The sequence below is a fragment of the Pelodiscus sinensis genome, chromosome 30, assembly GCF_052426305.1.
Source record: "Pelodiscus sinensis isolate ZL-2025 chromosome 30, ASM5242630v1, whole genome shotgun sequence".
Taxonomy (NCBI): domain Eukaryota; kingdom Metazoa; phylum Chordata; order Testudines; family Trionychidae; genus Pelodiscus; species Pelodiscus sinensis.
The window spans coordinates 1,275,001-1,294,055 of NC_143081.1; the positions used below are offsets into that span (position 1 = coordinate 1,275,001).

Consider the following 19,055-nt stretch of genomic DNA (forward strand, 5'->3'; position numbering starts at 1 on the left):
GACCCGGCCCGGGGCTGGGAGGGGGCAGAGGCCGCGTCTCCTCCCCCGCCCGGCGCCCCCCTTACCCGCGTCCCCCCCAGCTCCGCCGCCACCGCGCCGCGACCCGCCCGGCGCCGAGTGTGGGCGCGACCGGCCGGGATTGAATTACAGCCCGCCCCGCTCCGCCCCGCTCTCACCACTGGGCGCCACTGCCCTGCCGAGCCGGGCGGGACCCAGGAGTCCTGACCCCCCCCCTGCTCTCACCACTGTGCGCCACTGCCCTGCCGAGCCGGGCGGGACCCAGGAGTCCTGCCCCCCCCCCCCCGCTCTCTCCACTGTGCGCCACTGCCCTGCCGAGCCGGGCGGGACCCAGGAGTCCTGCCCCCCCCGCCCCGCTCTCCCCACTGTGCGCCACTGCCCTGCCGAGCCGGGCGGGACCCAGGAGTCCTGCCCCGCCCCGCCCCGCTCTCACCACTGTGCGCCACTGCCCTGCCGAGCCGGGCGGGACCCAGGAGTCCTGACCCCCCCCCCGCTCTCACCACTGTGCGCCACTGCCCTGCCGAGCCGGGCGGGACCCAGGAGTCCTGCCCCGCTCCGCCCCGCTCTCACCACTGTGCGCCACTGCCCTGCCGAGCCGTGCGGGACCCAGGAGTCCTGCCCCGCTCCGCCCCGCTCTCACCACTGGGCGCCACTGCCCTGCCGAGCCGGGCGGGACCCAGGAGTCCTGCCCCGCTCCGCCCCGCTCTCACCACTGGGCGCCACTGCCCTGCCGAGCCGGGCGGGACCCAGGAGTCCTGACCCCCTGCCCCCCCCCCCCCCGCTCTCTCCACTGTGCGCCACTGCCCTGCCGAGCCGGGCGGGACCCAGGAGTCCTGACCCCCCTCCTGCTCTCACCACTGTGCGCCACTGCCCTGCCGAGCCAGGCGGGACCCAGGAGTCCTGACCCCCCTCCTGCTCTCACCACTGGGCGCCACTGTCCTGCCGAGCCAGGCGGGACCCAGGAGTCCTGACCCCCCCCCCCGCTCTCACCACTGTGCGCCACTGCCCTGCCTAGCCAGGCGGGACCCAGGAGTCCTGCCCTCCCCCCGCCGCTCTCACCACTAGGCACCACTGTCCTGCCGAGCCGGGCGGGACCCAGGAGTCCTGACCCCCCCCCTCACCACTGTGCGCCACTGCCCTGCCGAGCCGGGCGGGACCCAGGAGTCCTGCCCCGCCCCCCCACTCTCACCACTGGGCGCCACTGCCCTGCCGAGCCGGGCGGGACCCAGGAGTCCTGACCCCCCCCCCCCCCCGCTCTCACCACTGTGCGCCACTGCCCTGCCGAGCCGGGCGGGACCCAGGAGTCCTGACCCCCCCCACTCTCACCACTGGGCACCACTGCCCTGCCGAGCCGGGCGGGACCCAGGAGTCCTGACCCCCCCCCGCTCTCACCATTGTGCACCACTGCCCTGCCGAGCCAGGCGGGACCCAGGAGTCCTGACCCCCCCCCCGCTCTCACCATTGTGCACCACTGCCCTGCCGAGCTGGGCGGGACCCAGGAGTCCTGACGCCCCCCGCTCTCACCATTGTGCACCACTGCCCTGCCGAGCCAGGCAGGACCCAGGAGTCCTGTCGTCCCCCCCCCCCCCCGCGCTCTCACCACTGGGCTCCACTGCCCTGCCAAGCGGGACCCAGGAGTCCTCTCTCCCCCACTCTCACCACTGGGCCCCACTGCCCTGCCGAGCCAGGCGGGACAAAGGAGTCCTGCTCCCCCCCCCTCCGACTCTCACCACTCGGCCCCACTGTCCTGCCGGGGATGGATCAGTCGGGTGTTGCTCTGATTTCTGAGAATGGCTCTTTATCTCTGCCCCTGGGTGGCCATCAGGCTCATCCGGCCCCGCCCCTGCCCTGGTGGGGCCCCTGCTGGTGCCCCCAGCCCTGCCGGTGCCCCTCAACCTGCCTCCCAGCCCCTGCCCCCCAGCCCTGCCGGTGCCCCTCAACCTGCCTCCCAGCCCCTGCCCCCAGCCCTGCCGGTGCCCCTCAACCCGCCTCCCAGCCCCTGCCCCCCAGCCCTGCCGGTGCCCCTCAACCCGCCTCCCAGCCCCTGCCCCCCAGCCCTGCCGGTGCCCCTCAACCCGCCTCCCAGCCCCTGCCCCCCAGCCCTGCCGGTGCCCCTCAACCCGCCTCCCAGCCCCTGCCCCCCAGCCCTGCCGGTGCCCCTCAACCCGCCTCCCAGCCCCTGCCCCCCAGCCCTGCCGGTGCCCCTCAACCCGCCTCCCAGCCCCTGCCCCCCAGCCCTGCCGGTGCCCCTCAACCCGCCTCCCAGCCCCTGCCCCCCAGCCCTGCCGGTGCCCCTCAACCCGCCTCCCAGCCCCTGCCCCCCAGCCCTGCCGGTGCCCCTCAACCTGCCTCCCAGCCCCTGCCCCCCAGCCCTGCCGGTGCCCCTCAACCCGCCTCCCAGCCCCTGCCCCCCAGCCCTGCCGGTGCCCCTCAACCTGCCTCCCAGCCCCTGCCCCCCAGCCCTGCTGGTGCCCCTCAACCCGCCTCCCAGCCCCTGTCCCCCAGCCCTGCCGGTGCCCCTCAACCTGCCTCCCAGCCCCTGCCCCCCAGCCCTGCCGGTGCCCCTCAACCTGCCTCCCAGCCCCTGCCCCCCAGCCCTGCTGGTGCCCCTCAACCTGCCTCCCAGCCCCTGCCCCCCAGCCCTGCCGGTGCCCCTCAACCCGCCTCCCAGCCCCTGCCCCCCAGCCCTGCCGGTGCCCCTCAACCCGCCTCCCAGCCCCTGCCCCCCAGCCCTGCTGGTGCCCCTCAACCTGCCTCCCAGCCCCTGCCCCCCAGCCCTGCCGGTGCCCCTCAACCCGCCTCCAGCCCCTGCCCCCCAGCCCTGCCGGTGCCCCTCAACCTGCCTCCCAGCCCCTGCCCCCCAGCCCTGCCGGTGCCCCTCAACCTGCCTCCCAGCCCCTGCCCCCCAGCCCTGCCGGTGCCCCTCAACCCGCCTCCCAGCCCCTGCCCCCCAGCCCTGCCGGTGCCCCTCAACCCGCCTCCCAGCCCCTGCCCCCCAGCCCTGCTGGTGCCCCTCAACCCGCCTCCCAGCCCCTGCCCCCCAGCCCTGCCGGTGCCCCTCAACCCGCCTCCCAGCCCCTGCCCCCCAGCCCTGCCGGTGCCCCTCAACCTGCCTCCCAGCCCCTGCCCCCCAGCCCTGCCGGTGCCCCTCAACCCGCCTCCCAGCCCCTGCCCCCCAGCCCTGCCGGTGCCCCTCAACCCGCCTCCCAGCCCCTGCCCCCCAGCCCTGCCGGTGCCCCTCAACCTGCCTCCCAGCCCCTGCCCCCCAGCCCTGCCGGTGCCCCTCAACCCGCCTCCCAGCCCCTGCCCCCCAGCCCTGCCGGTGCCCCTCAACCCGCCTTCCAGCCCCTGCCCCCCAGCCCTGCCGGTGCCCCTCAACCCGCCTCCAGCCCCTGCCCCCCAGCCCTGCCGGTGCCCCTCAACCTGCCTCCCAGCCCCTGCCCCCCAGCCCTGCCGGTGCCCCTCAACCCGCCTCCCAGCCCCTGCCCCCCAGCCCTGCCGGTGCCCCTCAACCCGCCTTCCAGCCCCTGCCCCCCAGCCCTGCCGGTGCCCCTCAACCCGCCTCCAGCCCCTGCCCCCCAGCCCTGCCGGTGCCCCTCAACCTGCCTCCCAGCCCCTGCCCCCCAGCCCTGCCGGTGCCCCTCAACCCGCCTCCCAGCCCCTGCCCCCCAGCCCTGCCGGAGAATTTTAATCTGAGGGTTCGGATGGGGGTCCAAGCCCGTCCCAATTAATTCCAGACACCCTTCTTAAGCAAAGCAGAGCAGAGCAGAGCAGAGCAGAGCCGTCCTGTCTTGCAGAGCCCTGAGCGCCCGCACTCGGGACACACAGCACTCGGCCACATGGAGCCAGAGCTGCCCCTGGGCACACCGGTGCGTCTCGTGGGGTCGTTGCCATCAGCCCGGCTGCACTCGCTGCAGGCTGCCATCCGGGGGGGTCCATCGGGGGCTGTCAGGATCCAGGAGGCCCTGCGGGAGAGCGTCCACCCCGAGGAGCCCTCAGAGCCTCCCTGGTCCTCCCCATTGGGGGCTCGTGCCCCATTCCTCCCTCACGTCCTTCCTCTCACCCCTCCCTAGCCCCCCTCCTGATGTCAAACAAAAGACACGTGTGTTCAAAAGAGAAACTGGGTTTATTGAACCAAACTGGGGGGATGGACCTCTGGGGAGACTGGGAAACGGAGGTGGGGGAGGGGAGGAGAGGGAGGACAAGGAGAAGTGGTCCGATTTCTCCCTCAGAAAGCGGCGGAGTCGTTCTCTTCTGGCTCTGGGCTGCCAGGGTCAGTCGGAGGCGATATGTCGGGAGAGGCAAATTCACACAACTTCTGAGGGTCTCCGGTGCGGCGCACGTGGCTCGCGTGAATCCAAGAGTCTCGCTCGGCTACCTCAGCCGCGTTGGGAGTCAGCAGGACCTGGAAGGGACCGTTCCACCTTGGAGATGGGCAGTCTTTCCTCCAATTCCTTATCAGGACCCAGTTCCCTGGCTGCACGTCATGGCCAGGCACATCGGTTGGGACAGGTGAGGCTTCTGCAACCTGCGAGGAGAGCCTGAAAGCCGTTTTAGACAGATGTATACAGCATTGAAGTAGTTCGTCAGAACATTCAGACAAGTGGGAAGGGTTAATTTTTCCAGGAGGCTCAAATCCAAGTACAATCGGCCTCCCAAATACAATTTCACGAGGGGTGAGACCATGGTTGTGGTTCGGGTATTTCGGATATGCACGAGGCAAGGGGCAGTGCCTGTGGCCACTCGAGTCCAGTATCAGAGAGAATCTTGCTTAGCTTCCGTTTGAGATCGAGGGTTTTCCTTTCAACATGCCCTGAACTTTAGGGATGATATGGGGGATGGGATCGTTGTTCTATGTGGAGGGCTCTACACAGATCTTGCAGGATTTTGGCCGTGAAATGGGTTCCCTGATCCGAGTCAATTCTTAAAGGGATTCCAAATCTGGGAACCACCTCAGTAGCTAATTTCTTCACCCCAGTAGTGGCGTCCGCTCGGCGGCAAGGGAAAGCTTCCACCCAACCCCTGAACACACATACAATAACCAGACAATACTTGAACCCCCAGGAAAGGGTTAACTCTATAGCATCAATCTGCAAATATTGGAAGGGTCCCTAGGCCCAAGTGTGAGCACTCAGAGTCGTCTTTCCTCCACCCTGGGTAGAGAACTTCTGGCAAGTAGCACAATTGCTGGTGATTTTAGCAGCAGCTTGGTGAATCCCGGGCGCATACCAATGTTTCAGAATCTGGTCTGCTACCCCCCTTTTGTTCATATGTCCTAATCCCTGGGTAATGGGAGCCAAGTGGGACACCAACGTAGAAGGAGCCACAGGTCGTCCGTCTGGTGAAAGCCAAATGTCAGTATCGTGAATACGACACCCAGCTTTGTACCAATTGTGCTGTTCCTTCACAGGTGCCCTAGATTACAACAGGGGTAAATCATTTAGGGTCAGGGGAACAGAAACCAGGATTTGAAATGGAGCTGGAGGTCCACAGGCAGCTGCATTCCTGGCTGCAGAATCCGCCCTGTTTCCTACTGATCCGGTATCAGCGTTATCAGTGTGAGCACTGCGATGCATACCAGAAATAGCAAGAGGTAATTGACTAGCAAGCAAGAGGTCATTAACAAGGGATCCATTAGAAATGGCGCTTCCCGAGGATGTTAAGAATCTCGGATGTTTCCAAATCTGACCTACAGAATGACAGATATTAAAAGCAAACACTGAGTCAGTATCAATGTTAATGGATTGATCAGTAGCTAAAATACAGGCACGAGTGAGAGCAATAAGCGTATGTCCACACTACAGCGCTATTTCGAATGAACTTATTTCAAATAAGTTGTTTCAAATTAAGCTAATTCGAAATAACGCATCTAGACACCAAAACTAATTCGAAATAGCACGTCCGCACTGAGTGGACCCTGAACCGAGGTTAACGCTGGCTGGAACCAGTGCCGGCAGGGCATCAGGTTAGGATTTAGCGTGTGGGGCTGCTGCCTGAGGCTAACTGAGCTCCGTGCTTAAAGGGACCCGACCCCCACCCCGGACAGACAGTTCTCAGGGTTCCCCGCTTGCTTGTCTACCTCGATGAGGGACAGCAAAGCAGTCCTGGCTTGGAGTGCCCTGAGCGCCCGCACGCGGGACACCACAGCACTCTGCCACATGGAGCCAGAGCTGCCCCTGGGCACGCCGGTGCGTCTCGTGGGGTCGTTACCATCAGTCTGGCTGCACTTGCTGCAGGCTGCCATCCAGGGATCCATCGGGGGCTGTCAGGATCCAGGAGGCCCTTAGGGAGAGCGTTCACCCCGAGGAGCCCTCGGAGGCACCCCATTCTCCCCACCAGGGGCTCGTGCCCCATTCCTCCCTCACGTCCTTCCACTAGCCCCTCCCTAGCCCCCCTTCCTGATGTCAAATAATAGACACGTGTGTTCAAAAGAGAAACTGGGTTTATTGAACCAAACTGGGGGGGATGGACCTCTGGGGAGACTGAGAAACGGAGGTGGGGGAGGGGAAGAGAGAGGGTGGGAGAGGGGAGGGGGAAACCTGGGAGGAGGGAGCTGGAAGGGGGAAGCCAGGGGAAGAAGGGGGAGGGGAAGCTCATGCCTCAGGATTGGGGGTGTCACCAGACCAACCTGACTTTCATGCAAACCTGCTCCTGGGTTCGCATGTGGCCTTTGGTGGCCAGGCTGGCAGCTACCCTGCCATAGGCGGCCTTGTTCCTCCGTCTAGTGCGGAGATCATGGACGTTGGGGGCATCCCCCCAAACCTGAATAAGGCCCATGATCTCCACCCTGGACCAGGAAGGCGCCCGCCTTCTCCAGCCCCTGTCAGGCCCCTGGGAGCTGGCAGCCTGCTCCTGGGGAGCGGTGGAGGGCCGGCTGCCAGTGGCTTGCGGGCTCCTGTTTTGGGGCCACTGGCTCAAGGGCCCGGTGGCCACTCCTGGCTCTGGGCTGGCAGGCTTGGAGCTTGTCCTCATGCATATCCGAAATCCCCGAAATACGGCTGTTATTTCTAATTAACTTTGTAGTGCAGACATCCCCTGAGTGTTTTACATGCTTCACGATCAGCTGAGGCTATCAAGAGCCCATCGGCATACTGAACAAGGGTAGACTCTTTTGGCAAAGAGACTGAATCAAGGTCCCTTTTTAACAGTTGTGAGAAAAGGGGGAGACTTTCAGTATCTCCTTGAGGAAGTCTGGTCCAGGGCAGCTGCTCCCCTTTATAGGAAAAGGCAAATAAAAACTGTGAATCCTTCTCAATGGGAATGGAGAAGAAGGCTGAACATAAATCTATGACAGAAACATTTAGCACCTGCAGGGATAGAGGACAATATCGTTGCTGGATTAGGAACCACAGGAAATCTGGGGATAACAAACTGATTTACAGCTCTTAGGTCCTGCACAAATCTATGTATCTGTCTCCCTTGATCATCAAATTTCCCCTCCTTTTTGAGCGGCAGTGTTGGGGTATTACACACAGACTGCGTTCTTAGGAGCACTCCTTGTTCCGACAGGGAGGAGATGACAGGCGCTATGCCCTCCTCCGCTCCCTGGGACAAGGGGTACTGAGACACTCGAGGGTAAGGCCGGCCGTGTTTATACCTGATCCGGACAGGCTCTGCTGTTAACAGTTTCCCAACTTCATTGGCGTGAGAAGCCCACAAAGACGTTGGTACCTGGTCCAGCTCCACACTCTCCAGTTTGGAGCCTGGGTCTATGCCTTGTCCGGCTGTTATCAGGAGGAAATCTGGCGCCTGATTATGGGGTATATCGACAAAGAGCCCCTCAGGGGAACAAGAAATTGTAGCATTTAATTTACACAGCAGATCTCTACCCATCACGTGTGCAGGCGCGCTGGGGATAACAGACGGGCATGTTCCTCTGTCAAAGGCCCAGTGGTTAAGGAACACGGTTCACTCATTGCATGGGGGATCGTTACGCCCCCCACCCCCACAGCATTTACTATTTCTCCGGTTCTGGCCAGGCTGGGAGCTTCATCCTCTCGCATTGTGGAAAGCGGCACCAGTATCAATTAGAAATTCAGGTTTGTCTCCATTAACAGAAAATGAACCTAAGGCATCAGGTGGAGCAGAGAGACAGAAGGTAACAGAGAGCATTGCAATGTTTTAGCAGTGACCTCTGGGCATCGTCAGAACGGATTACTCCTTTGTCAGTCCTCCGGAGGGTAGCCTCTGTTGGGTGCGCCTGCTGGAAAGGGGGTAGTACTGGGCCACCTCTGTCCTTGTGGCGATGGCCGGACTGTCTGTTGGGGCCCTGGTTAAATCGTTGTCTTTTCCGACATTCATTTTTCCAATGGCCAAACCCACCCCAGTAATTACACACATCACTAGGTTGGGGGCCACGCCGGGGTCTGTTTGGGCTTCCCTCTGGGCTTTGGTTGCCCGTGGCCTTGTAAATCTTGTCTTTGTGGTGCCATTCGGGTATATTTCAGTCCCTTTTCTTTTCTTTTTCTACTTGCAAGTTTTCAAAGAACTGAGTTGCAGCTTCCAAAATTGTCTCCGTAGTTTCCATTTTCCATCCAATCATCTTATTAATAATCTTGTCCCCAATGTCTGGTCTTAAATTCTGCACCACGGTGGTCACTACCATAGTGCGCATATTGGCATCGTTTGGGTTAAGGGTGCTACACTGCCTCATGGCTGCAAAGAGCCCTGCCTGAAAACCAGCAGGGCTTTCATCTGGCTTCTGTCTGCAGTTATATACTTTAGACCAGGCGGTTTGCACTGGAGCCATTTCGGTAACTGCATTCAGGAGACCTGGACGGTCGTTTGCCAGCTCGGGACGTTCTGCAGCCGTAGCAGGAATTCCTGGCAAATCTTGGGGCCATTGCTCACCCGGATGGGCAGGGGTACCCCCAGGGCCTCGCCTTGCTTGGGTGTAACGAGCTTGCTTCTCACGGGGCTCCGTTATTCCCGAGAGCAGCGCGTCAATGTCTCTGGGTAGGCTGACACACTTCACAAATCGGACGCAACTCCCTTTGCAAGCCCACAGGAGCCTCCCTTATTTTGGGGAGAGTAAGTCTAAAATTCATGACGTCATTAGGTGTCCAGGGGACGTGGACAAGTGCTGGGGCGCCCCCTGCTGGATTAGGAAGTTGTCTTAGTGGGAAAAGTTTTAACAGTCCGGGAAAACTTTTAGGTCCAGCTTCAATAATCACGTCCTGGCTTATTTCATTACTTATAGTCTCTGAGTTATTTCCGGGATCTATTTTAATTATGACAAACCCCAGGTCCTTTACGTTTTTAGCCACCGCAAGCTTCAGCATTTGCGAGGAGACGTCTGACAGCTTTGGAATGACGGGACTCGGGGTTAATATCAGAATCCAAAGTTTGGTTGCCCAGGTCGGCTCCCCCCGCCGCCCCTGCAGAACTGTTAGTGTGCGCGGGGATTCAGATAGGGCCGGTGCAGCTGAATTATCGGTAACGATATTTGCCGATTCTGGTGCGGGTGGGTGGGAAGGGGAGCCGGGACGTTGGGGGCCCACAGGTCCGATAGATCTTCAGGTGGGTCTGGCAGCAGAGCTGGTGGTTTCGAGAGGGGTGGGTAGATTCCGCTCGGTGTAGGAATTTCCCTGGCTGACGAGAAATCTGCAGCATTTTACCCAGAGGGGTTTTTGGATCTATCTTAGATCCTTTATTCCCCATAATCCCTGTCCTATTACCTACAAGGCAGTTCCAATCCGGCACTAACCTGCTGTCCTCTCAGCTTCACGCCTGAGCTGACCCTGTTTCAGTGGCCTACCACTGTCCCCGCTTAACAAACGTATTAAAAAAGAAAAAGAAAAAGAAAAAGAAAGAAAAAGAAAGAAAAGGGAAAAGACTTGGGAAGGATGTTCGTAGCGTAGGGTGGACGCTTACCGCCAGTGAAAGCAGCTGTTCAGGACAGGGAGAGAGGAAGGGAACAGTGAGATTTTGTAACACGGCTCTCTTACCGATTTGTATGGCGCCTTTCTGTTCAGTCTCTCTGGTCCGGCCCGTCACAATCACCTGGTGTCCTGATCCATCCCACTTCTGCCACCATCAATGATGGAGAATTTTAATCTGAGGGTTCGGATTGGGGGGTCCAAGCCCGTCCCAATTAATCCCAGACACCCTTCTTAAGCACCCAGCTTTATTCAGGAATGCATTCCGGGCCAAAAACTCCAGGATACTCTCAGGAAAAGTTTTTGCAACTTCTCAAACAAAGGGCAATTCTTTTGTACTGTCTTACATGGGGACCACCCCTTTCCCACGGGCCACTTCCAGTTCATTGCACCCACAGGCCATGGCCCGCACCAGATCCCCTCCCATCATTCCCTGCCCCTCGCCGAGAGATTCAAACCAGTAGAACAGGTTGGTCCCAGTTTCACGATCCCCAGCACGAACCGTCACACAGACCAGGCTAAACGTCCAGCGCACACGGGGTCATACTGACAACGAATTCATTGGATCCTTCACCCCTCACCCCCACAACCCAGCCCTGCCGGTGCCCCTCACCCCCACAACCCAGCCCCTGCCCCCCAGCTCTGCCGGTGCCCTTCACCCCCACAACCCAGCCCCTGCCCCCCAGCCCTGCCGGTGCCCCTCACCCTGCCCCCCAGCCCTGCCAGTGCCCCTCACCCCCAAAACCCAGCCCCTGCCCCCCAGCCCTGCCGGTGCCCCTCACCCCCACAACCCAGCCCTGCCGGTGCCCCTCACCCCCACAACCCAGCCCCTGCCCCCCAGCCCTGCCGGTGCCCCTCACCCCCAAAACCCAGCCCCTGCCCCCCAGCCCTGCTGGTGCCCCTCACCCTGCCCCCCAGCCCTGCCGGTGCCCCTCACCCCCACAACCCAGCCCCTGCCCCCCAGCCCTGCCGGTGCCCCTCACCCTACCCCCCAGATCCTGTCCCCCAGCTCTGCTGGTGCCCCTCACTCCCACCCCCCCCAGCCCTGTCGGTGCCCCTCACCCCCACAACCCAGCCTCTGCCCCCAAGCCCTGCCGGTGCCCCTCACCCTGCCCCCCAGCCCTGCCAGTGCCCCTCACCCCCACAACCCAGATCCTGCCCCCCAGATCTGCCAGTGCCCGGGCTCCGGGTGTTTATGTTGCCATGGGCACAGCTGTTGTGGGGCGGGCACCGAGCCAGGTGCTGCGGGTGACTCCCTGGAGTGACATGCAAATCCGCAGCCCACAGAAACCTTCCCCAGGCACTGCCGGCTTCCCCAGAGACCGGCCCCCCCACGGGGCCGCGCCTGCCCGGGGAAGCCCTCGCACCCGGCCTGCTGCTCCCCCGCTCGGGGAGGGCAGCGCAGCCCAGTGGGTAGAGCAGGGGGGCTGGGAGCCCGGCCTGCAGGTTCTGCCCCGCTCGGGGAGGGCAGCGCAGCCCAGTGGGTAGAGCAGGGGGGCTGGGAGCCCGGCCTGCAGGTTCTGCCCCGCTCGGGGAGGGCAGCGCAGCCCAGTGGGTAGAGCAGGGGGGGTGGGAGCCCGGCCTGCAGGTTCTGCCCCGCTCGGGGAGGGCAGCGCAGCCCAGTGGGTAGAGCAGGGGGGCTGGGAGCCCGGCCTGCAGGTTCTGCCCCGCTCGGGGAGGGCAGCGCAGCCCAGTGGGTAGAGCAGGGGGCTGGGAGCCCGGACTTAGGTTTCTTCATCTGAGTGTGAGGTGACCCCTGGGGCGGCGAGGGGCCCTGCTCCTCCAGCCCAGCGGCTGGTCCCCCCCCCAGGGGCTGGCCCACGAGCCCTCTGGGCCCCCCAGGACTCCAGCAGCTGGGGACTGAGGCCAGTGGGGCCAAGTGTCCGACGGTCCAGCCCTGTCCCCCTGGCCCTGCCGGCGCCCTAACCTGCCCCCCGGCGCCCCTCACCTGCCCCCCGGCGCCCCTCACCTGCCCCCCCAGCCCTGCCCCCGGCGCCCCTCACCTGTCCCCCCGGTGCCCCTCACCTGCCCCCCAGCCCCTCACCTGCCCCCCCAGCCCTGCCCCCAGCGCCCCTCACCTGTCCCCCCGGTGCCCCTCACCTGGCCCCCCGGCACCCTTCACCTGTCCCCCCAGCGCCCCTTAGCTGCCCCCCCAGTCCTGTCCCCCCGGCACCCCTCACCTGCCCCCCCACAGCCCTACCCCCAGCACCCCTCACCTGCCCCCCCAGCCCTGTCCCCCCGGCACCCCTCACCTGCCCACAGCCCTACCCCCCAGCGTCCCTCACCTGCCCCCTGGCGCCCCTTAGCTTCCCCCCCAGGCCTTCCCCCCAGCGCCCTTCCACCTGCCCCCCCAGCCCTGCCCCCGGCACCCCTCACCTGCCCCCCCCGCACCTCTCACCTGCCCCCCAGGCCTTCCCCCCCGGCGCCCCTCACCTGCCCCCCCAGCCCTGCCCCTGGCACCCCTCACCTGCCCCCCCAGCGCCCCTCACCTGCCCCCCCAGGCGCCCCTCACCTGCCCCCCCCAGCGCCCCTCACCTGCCCCCCAGCTCTGCCAGTGCCCCTCACCTGAACCCCTAGCCCCTGCCCCCCCAGCCCTGCCGCCCCCCCCAGCTCTGTTGATGCCCCCATCCGAAGCCAGGCTCGGGGCACCATGGAGTTGGGGAGAGGTTTTGGAAAATGCCCATTTCAGAAGGGAGCATCCAGGAGGAATTGGAAAATAATTTGCATCTGGTGATCCGATGGAAATTCGCCGGCTATAAAAGGGCCTGGCCGTGCGGGCAGGTGGCAGGAGAGGCAGATCGGCATGGCTGGGACTCTGTGGGTGAGTGCCGGGCGCCGGGGCTCCCTGCCCAGCTCGGGGAGGGAAAGTGGGGTGGAGCATGGTCCCAGGGCTGGGGGGCTGGGTCCCTCGCTGGGGAGCCCCATGCGCCCGGGGTATAGGGGGTGAGCCGCGCTCAGGGCGTGTGGGAGAGAAGAGCCCGGCAAGCAGCAGGGAGTTCCACCGGTTAATGCCACGGCTGGGACCTTTGCGAGCCGGTTCCCGTGGGGACCCGCTGCGGGGGCATCCAGCAACCCCGTCCCCAGGCCCGATGCCCCCCACGCACCTCGCCCATCCCTCCTCCCACCTCCATTCCCCCCACCCCCATCTCCCACCTCCTGCCCCCCACGCACCTCATCCATCCCTCCTCCCACCCCATCTCCCACCTCCTGCCCCCCACGCACCTCGCCCATCCCTCCTCCCACCCCCATCTCCCACCTCCTGCCCCTCATGCACCTCGCCCATCCCTCCTCCCACCCCCATCTCCCACCTCCTGCCCCTCATGCACCTCGCCCATCCCTCCTCCCACCTCCATCCCCCCCGTCTCCCACCTCCTGCCCCTCACGCACCTCGCCCATCCCTCCTCCCACCCCCCTCTCCCACCTCCTGCCCCTCATGCACCTCGCCCATCCCTCCTCCCACCTCCATCCCCCCCGTCTCCCACCTCCTGCCCCTCACGCACCTCGCCCATCCCTCCTCCCACCCCCATCTCCCACCTCCTGCCCCTCACGCACCTCGCCCATCCCTCCTCCCACCTCCATCCCCCCCCCCACCTCCTGCCCCTCATGCACCTCGCCCATCCCTCCTCCCACCTCCATCCCCCCCTCCCACCTCCTGCCCCTCATGCACCTCGCCCATCCCTCCTCCCACCTCCATCCGCCCACCCCCCCGTCTCCCACCTCCTGCCCCTCACGCACCTCGCCCATCCCTCCTCCCACCCCCCTCTCCCACCTCCTGCCCTTCACGCACCTCACCCATCCCTCCTCCCACCTCCATCCGCCCACCCCCCCGTCTCCCACCTCCTGCCCCTCATGCACCTCGCCCATCCCTCCTCCCACCCCCCTCTCCCACCTCCTGCCCCTCATGCACCTCGCCCATCCCTCCTCCCACCTCCATCTCCCACCTCCTGCCCCTCATGCACCTCGCCCATCCCTCCTCCCACCCCCCTCTCCCACCTCCTGCCCCTCATGCACCTCGCCCATCCCTCCTCCCACCCCCCTCTCCCACCTCCTGCCCCTCATGCACCTCACCCATCCCTCCTCCCACCCCCATCTCCCACCTCCTGCCCCCATGCACCTCGCCCATCCCTCCTCCCACCTCCATCCCCCCCTGTCTCCCACCTCCTGCCCCTCACGCACCTCACCCATCCCTCCTCCCACCTCCGTCCGCCCACCCCCCGTCTCCCACCTCCTGCCCCTCATGCACCTCGCCCATCCCTCCTCCCACCCCCATCTCCCACCTCCTGCCCCCATGCACCTCGCCCATCCCTCCTCCCACCCCCATCTCCCACCTCCTGCCCCTCATGCACCTCGCCCATCCCTCCTCCCACCCCCGTCTCCCATCTCCTGCCCCTCATGCATCTCGCCCATCCCTCCTCCCACCCCCGTCTCCCACCTCCTGCCCCTCATGCACCTCGCCCATCCCTCCTCCCACCCCCATCTCCCACCTCCTGCCCCTCATGCACCTCGCCCATCCCTCCTCCCACCCCCGTCTCCCACCTCCTGCCCCTCATGCATCTCGCCCATCCCTCCTCCCACCTCCATCCCCCCACCCCTCCGAGTTCCACCGGTTAATGCCATGGCTGGGACCTTTGCGAGCCGGTTCCCGTGGGGACCCGCTGCGGGGGCATCCAGCAACCCCGTCCCCAGGCCCGATGCCCCCCACGCACCTCGCCCATCCCTCCTCCCACCTCCGTCCCCCCACCCCGTCTCCCACCTCCTGCCCCCCACGCACCTCGCCCATCCCTTCTCCCACCTCCGTCCCCCCACCTTGTCTGTCCCTCCACCTCCATCCCTGCCCCCATGCACCTCGCCCGTCCCTCTGCCCCATCCCTCCCCCCACACCCTCTCTCCCCCACCCCGCACCCCACCCTCCTGCCCCCATCTGTTCCTCTGCCCAGTCCCTCCCCCCATCTCCCACCCCCTGGCCCCCATGTACCTCGCCCGTCCCTCCGCCCCATCCCACCCCCCACCTCTCTCCTGACTGTCTCTTTCGCCCCCCCACAGGCTGGGCTGCTGCTGCTGCTCTGGGCAGGGGGCCCAGGCGGGGCCGAGAGGTGCGTGGGCCCGGCCCACTGCTGTGATGAGCCGGAGCTGGACAAGGCCGGGGCCTGGCTGAGTGTGGGGCACCCCCAGGAGGCCCAGCACTGGCCCTACACCCCCCAGGAGATCCAGTGCAAGGGGCAGGCCCACGGGCCCCTCCACGCCCGCTCCATCGCGCCCTGGAGATACCGGTGAGAGACCCCGAGACCCGGCCCTGCACCCCCATACCCGGCCCTGCACCCCGCGACCCGGCCCTTCACCCCATACCTGACCCTGCACCCCGAGACCCGGCCCTGCACCCCATACCCGACCCTGCACCCCGAGACCCGGCCCTGCACCCCCATAACCGGCCCTGCACCCCAAAACCCAGCCCTGCACCCCAAGACCCAGCCAAGCACCTCCATACCTGGCCCTGCACCCCAAAACCCAGACCTGCACCCCATACCGACCCTGCTTCCTGAGACCCAGCCGTGCACCCCGAGACCCGGCCCTGGTGCTCAACACCAGCACCTGGGTCTGTACCCCAAGACCCGGCCCTGCACCCCCATACTAAGGGGGGACATGATAGCGGTTTTCAAATATCTAAAAGGGTGGCACAAGGAGGAAGGAGAAAATTTGTTCCTCTTGGTTTCTGAGGACAGGACAAGGAGTAATGGGCTTGAAGTGCAGCAGGGGAGGTTTAGATTGGACATTAGGAAAAAATTCCTAACTGTCAGGGTGGTCAAATATTGGAATAAATTGCCAAGGGAGGTGGTGGAATCTCCCTCTCTGGAGATATTTAAGAACAGGTTAGATAGATATCTGTCAGGGATGGTGTAGACGGAGCTTGGTCCTGCCTTGAGGGCGGGGGGCTGGACTCGATGACCTCTCGAGGTCCCTTCCAGTCCTATGATTCTATGATACCCGACCCTGCTCCCCGAGATCCAGCTCTGCTCCCCGCTACCCAACCCTGCACCCCGCTACCCGGCCCTGCACCCCCATACCCGGCCCTGCACCCCAATACCCGGCCCTGCACCCTGCTCCCCAAGACCCGGCCCTGCACCCCAATACCCGGCCCTGCTCCCCAACCCTGCACCCCGCTACCCGACCCTGCTCCCCGAGATCCAGCCCTGCTCCCCGCTACCCAACCCTGCACCCCGCTACCCGGCCCTGCACCCCCATACCCAACCCTGCTCCCCGAGACCCGGCCCTGCACCCCCATACCCAACCCTGCTCCCCGAGACCCGGCCCTGCACCCCAATACCCGGCCCTGCACCTCGCTACCCAACCCTGCTCCCCAATACCCGGCCCTGCACCCCAATACCCGGCCCTGCACCTCGCTACCCAACCCTGCTCCCCAATACCCGGCCCTGCACCCCCAATACCCGACCCTGCACCCCAATACCCGGCCCTGCACCCCCAATACCCAACCCTGCTCCCCAATACCCGGCCCTGCACCCCCAATACCCAACCCTGCTCCCCAATACCCGGCCCTGCACCCCCATACCCGGCCCTGCTCCCCAATACCCGGCCCTGCACCCCCATACCTGACCCTGCTCCCCGAGACCCGGCCCTGCACCCCCATACCCGGCCCTGCACCCCCAATACCCAACCCTGCTCCCCAATACCCGGCCCTGCACCCCCAATACCCGGCCCTGCACCCCCATACCTGACCCTGCTCCCCGAGACCCAGCCCTGCACCCCCATACCCGGCCCTGCACCCCCATACCCAACCCTGCACCCCAATACCCGGCCCTGCACCCCACTACCCGGCCCTGCACCCCCATACCCGGCCCTGCACCCCAATACCCGGCCCTGCTCCCCGAGACCCGGCCCTGCACCCCCATACCCGGCCCTGCACCCCAATACCCGGCCCTGCACCCCCATACCCGGCCCTGCACCCCAATACCCGGCCCTGCACCCCCATACCCGGCCCTGCACCCCAATACCCGGCCCTGCACCCCAATACCCGGCCCGCAGCGTCTCACGGTGCCCGCTCTGCCCGCAGGGAGGATCGGGATAACAGCCGCTTCCCGCGGCGCCTGCTGCAGGCGGAGTGCGTGTGCCCCCACTGCGTCTCGCTGGCCCCCCCGCACCCCCCCGACCGCCGGGGCAACTCGGTGCCGCTCAACACCAGCACCTGGGTCTACTACCGGCGGCCCTGCCCCGCCCGGCCCGGCGCCTTCTTCCTGGAGCCCCGGCGCTACCCGCTGGCCGTGGCCTGCGTCTGCGTCCTGCCCCGCGCCTGAGCCGGGCCCTCGGGGGGCGGGTCAGTCCAGGGGCCCTCGGGGGGCGGGTCAGTCGAGGGGCCCTCGGGGGGCGGGTCAGTCGAGGGGCCCTCGGGGGGGCGGGTCAGTCGAGGGGGCCCTCGGGGGGCGGGTCAGTCGAGGGGGCCCTCGGGGGGCGGGTCAGTCGAGGGGGCCCTCGGGGGGCGGGTCAGTCGAGGGGCCCTCGGGGGGCGGGTCAGTCGAGGGGGCCCTCGGGGGGCGGGTCAGTCGAGGGGGCCCTCGGGGGGCGGGTCAGTCGAGGGGCCCTCGGGGGGCGGGTCAGTCGAGGGGCCCTCGGGGGGCGGGTCAGTCGAGGGGCCCTCGGGGGGCGGGTCAGTCGAGGGGGCCCTCGGGGGGCGGGTCAGTCGAGGGGCCCTCGGGGGGCGGGTCAGTCGAGGGGGCCCTCGGGGGGCGGGTCAGTCGAGGGGCCCTCGGGGGGCGGGTCAGTCGAGGGGGCCCTCGGGGGGCGGGTCAGTCGAGGGGGCCTCGGGGGGCGGGTCAGTCGAGGGGGCCCTCGGGGGAGAATGCGGGGCCCCAGGCTCATGGACGGGCCCCAGAAGGCTGAGTTGCGGGTTGAGCGCAGGGCATCCGTGGGGCTGCTTGGGGGGCAGAGCTAGCTCCCGCCGCGGGGGTGTCGGGGGGCAGCCCGGAGCTCGGGGGGCGCAGGACGAGGGGGAGGCGCTGGGGGTGCGCCAGGGAGTCAGTGAGGGTGCAGCTCGGGCGGGCGTTGTGGGGGAGGCCAATTGCATCCCGGCCAGGCCCCCCTTCCTTGGGGGGTCCCCCCAGGCTGTGACAGGACCCCCGGGGCCATCGCACCCGGGGCCGGGACGCCGCGGCCTCCCACGTGTTCGGGGCAATAAACGTTTTACAGCGACCGGCTCGGTGTGATGGGGGTTACTACCGGGCCCCCCACGGTCAGCGCCCCCCCCCCCACGGCGCCCCCCGCTGGCCGAGGCGGCAGGAGCCAGGGCGTGTCCCCCACGGCCAGCGCCCCGCCCCACGGCGCCCCCCGCTGGCCGAGGCGGCAGGAGCCAGGGCGTGTCCCCCACGGCCAGCGCCCCCCCCACGGCGCCCCCCGCTGGCCGAGGCGGCAGGAGCCAGGGCGTGTCCCCCACGGCCAGCGCCCCCCCCACGGCGCCCCCCGCTGGCCGAGGCGGCAGGAGCCAGGGCGTGTCCCCCACGGCCAGCGCCCCCCCCACGGCGCCCCCCGCTGGCCGAGGCAGCAGGAGCCAGGACGTGTCCCCCACGGCCAGCACCCCGCCCCACGGCGCCCCCCGCTGGCCGAGGCGGCAGGAGCCAGAGCGTGTCCCCCACGGCCAGCACCCCGCCCCACGGCGCCCCCCGCTGGCCGAGGCAGCAGGAGCCAGAGCGTGTCCCCCACGGCCAGCGCCCCGCCCCACGGCGCCCCCCGCTGGCCGAGGCAGCAGGAGCCAGAGCGTGTCCCCCACGGCCAGCGCCCCCCCCACGGCGCCCCCCGCTGGCCGAGGCGGCAGGAGCCAGGACGTGTCCCCCACGGCCAGCGCCCCCCCCACGGCGCCCCCCCGCTGGCCGAGGCGGCAGGAGCCAGGACGTGTCCCCCACGGCCAGCACCCCGCCCCACGGCGCCCCCCCACTGGCCGAGGCAGCAGGAGCCAGGACGTGTCCCCCACGGCCAGCACCCCGCCCCACGGCGCCCCCCGCTGGCCGAGGCGGCAGGAGCCAGGACGTGTCCCCCACGGCCAGCGCCCCCCCCACGGCGCCCCCCGCTGGCCGAGGCGGCAGGAGCCAGGACGTGTCCCCCACGGCCAGCGCCCCCCCCACGGCGCCCCCCGCTGGCCGAGGCGGCAGGAGCCAG

At 66.7% G+C, this 19,055-nt stretch overlaps 1 protein-coding gene across 1 annotated transcript; it reads left to right on the forward strand.

Moving 5' to 3' along the window:
* The first annotated feature begins 12,699 nt into the window (after nt 1-12,699).
* IL25 (interleukin 25) lies at nt 12,700-17,382 on the forward strand. The gene is made up of 3 exons (XM_075916786.2): nt 12,700-12,717; nt 14,940-15,166; nt 16,963-17,382. The coding sequence occupies exons 1-3, from the start codon at nt 12,700-12,702 to the stop codon at nt 17,201-17,203; spliced, it is 486 nt and encodes a 161-aa protein (XP_075772901.2). The 3' UTR covers nt 17,204-17,382.
* The last annotated feature ends 1,673 nt before the right edge of the window (nt 17,383-19,055 follow it).

Coding starts and splice junctions, on each gene's coding strand:
- IL25 (XM_075916786.2), top strand. Junction 15,167..16,962: donor ATCGCGCCCTGGAGATACCG/GTGAGAGACCCC, acceptor CTCTGCCCGCAG/GGAGGATCGGGATAACAGCC.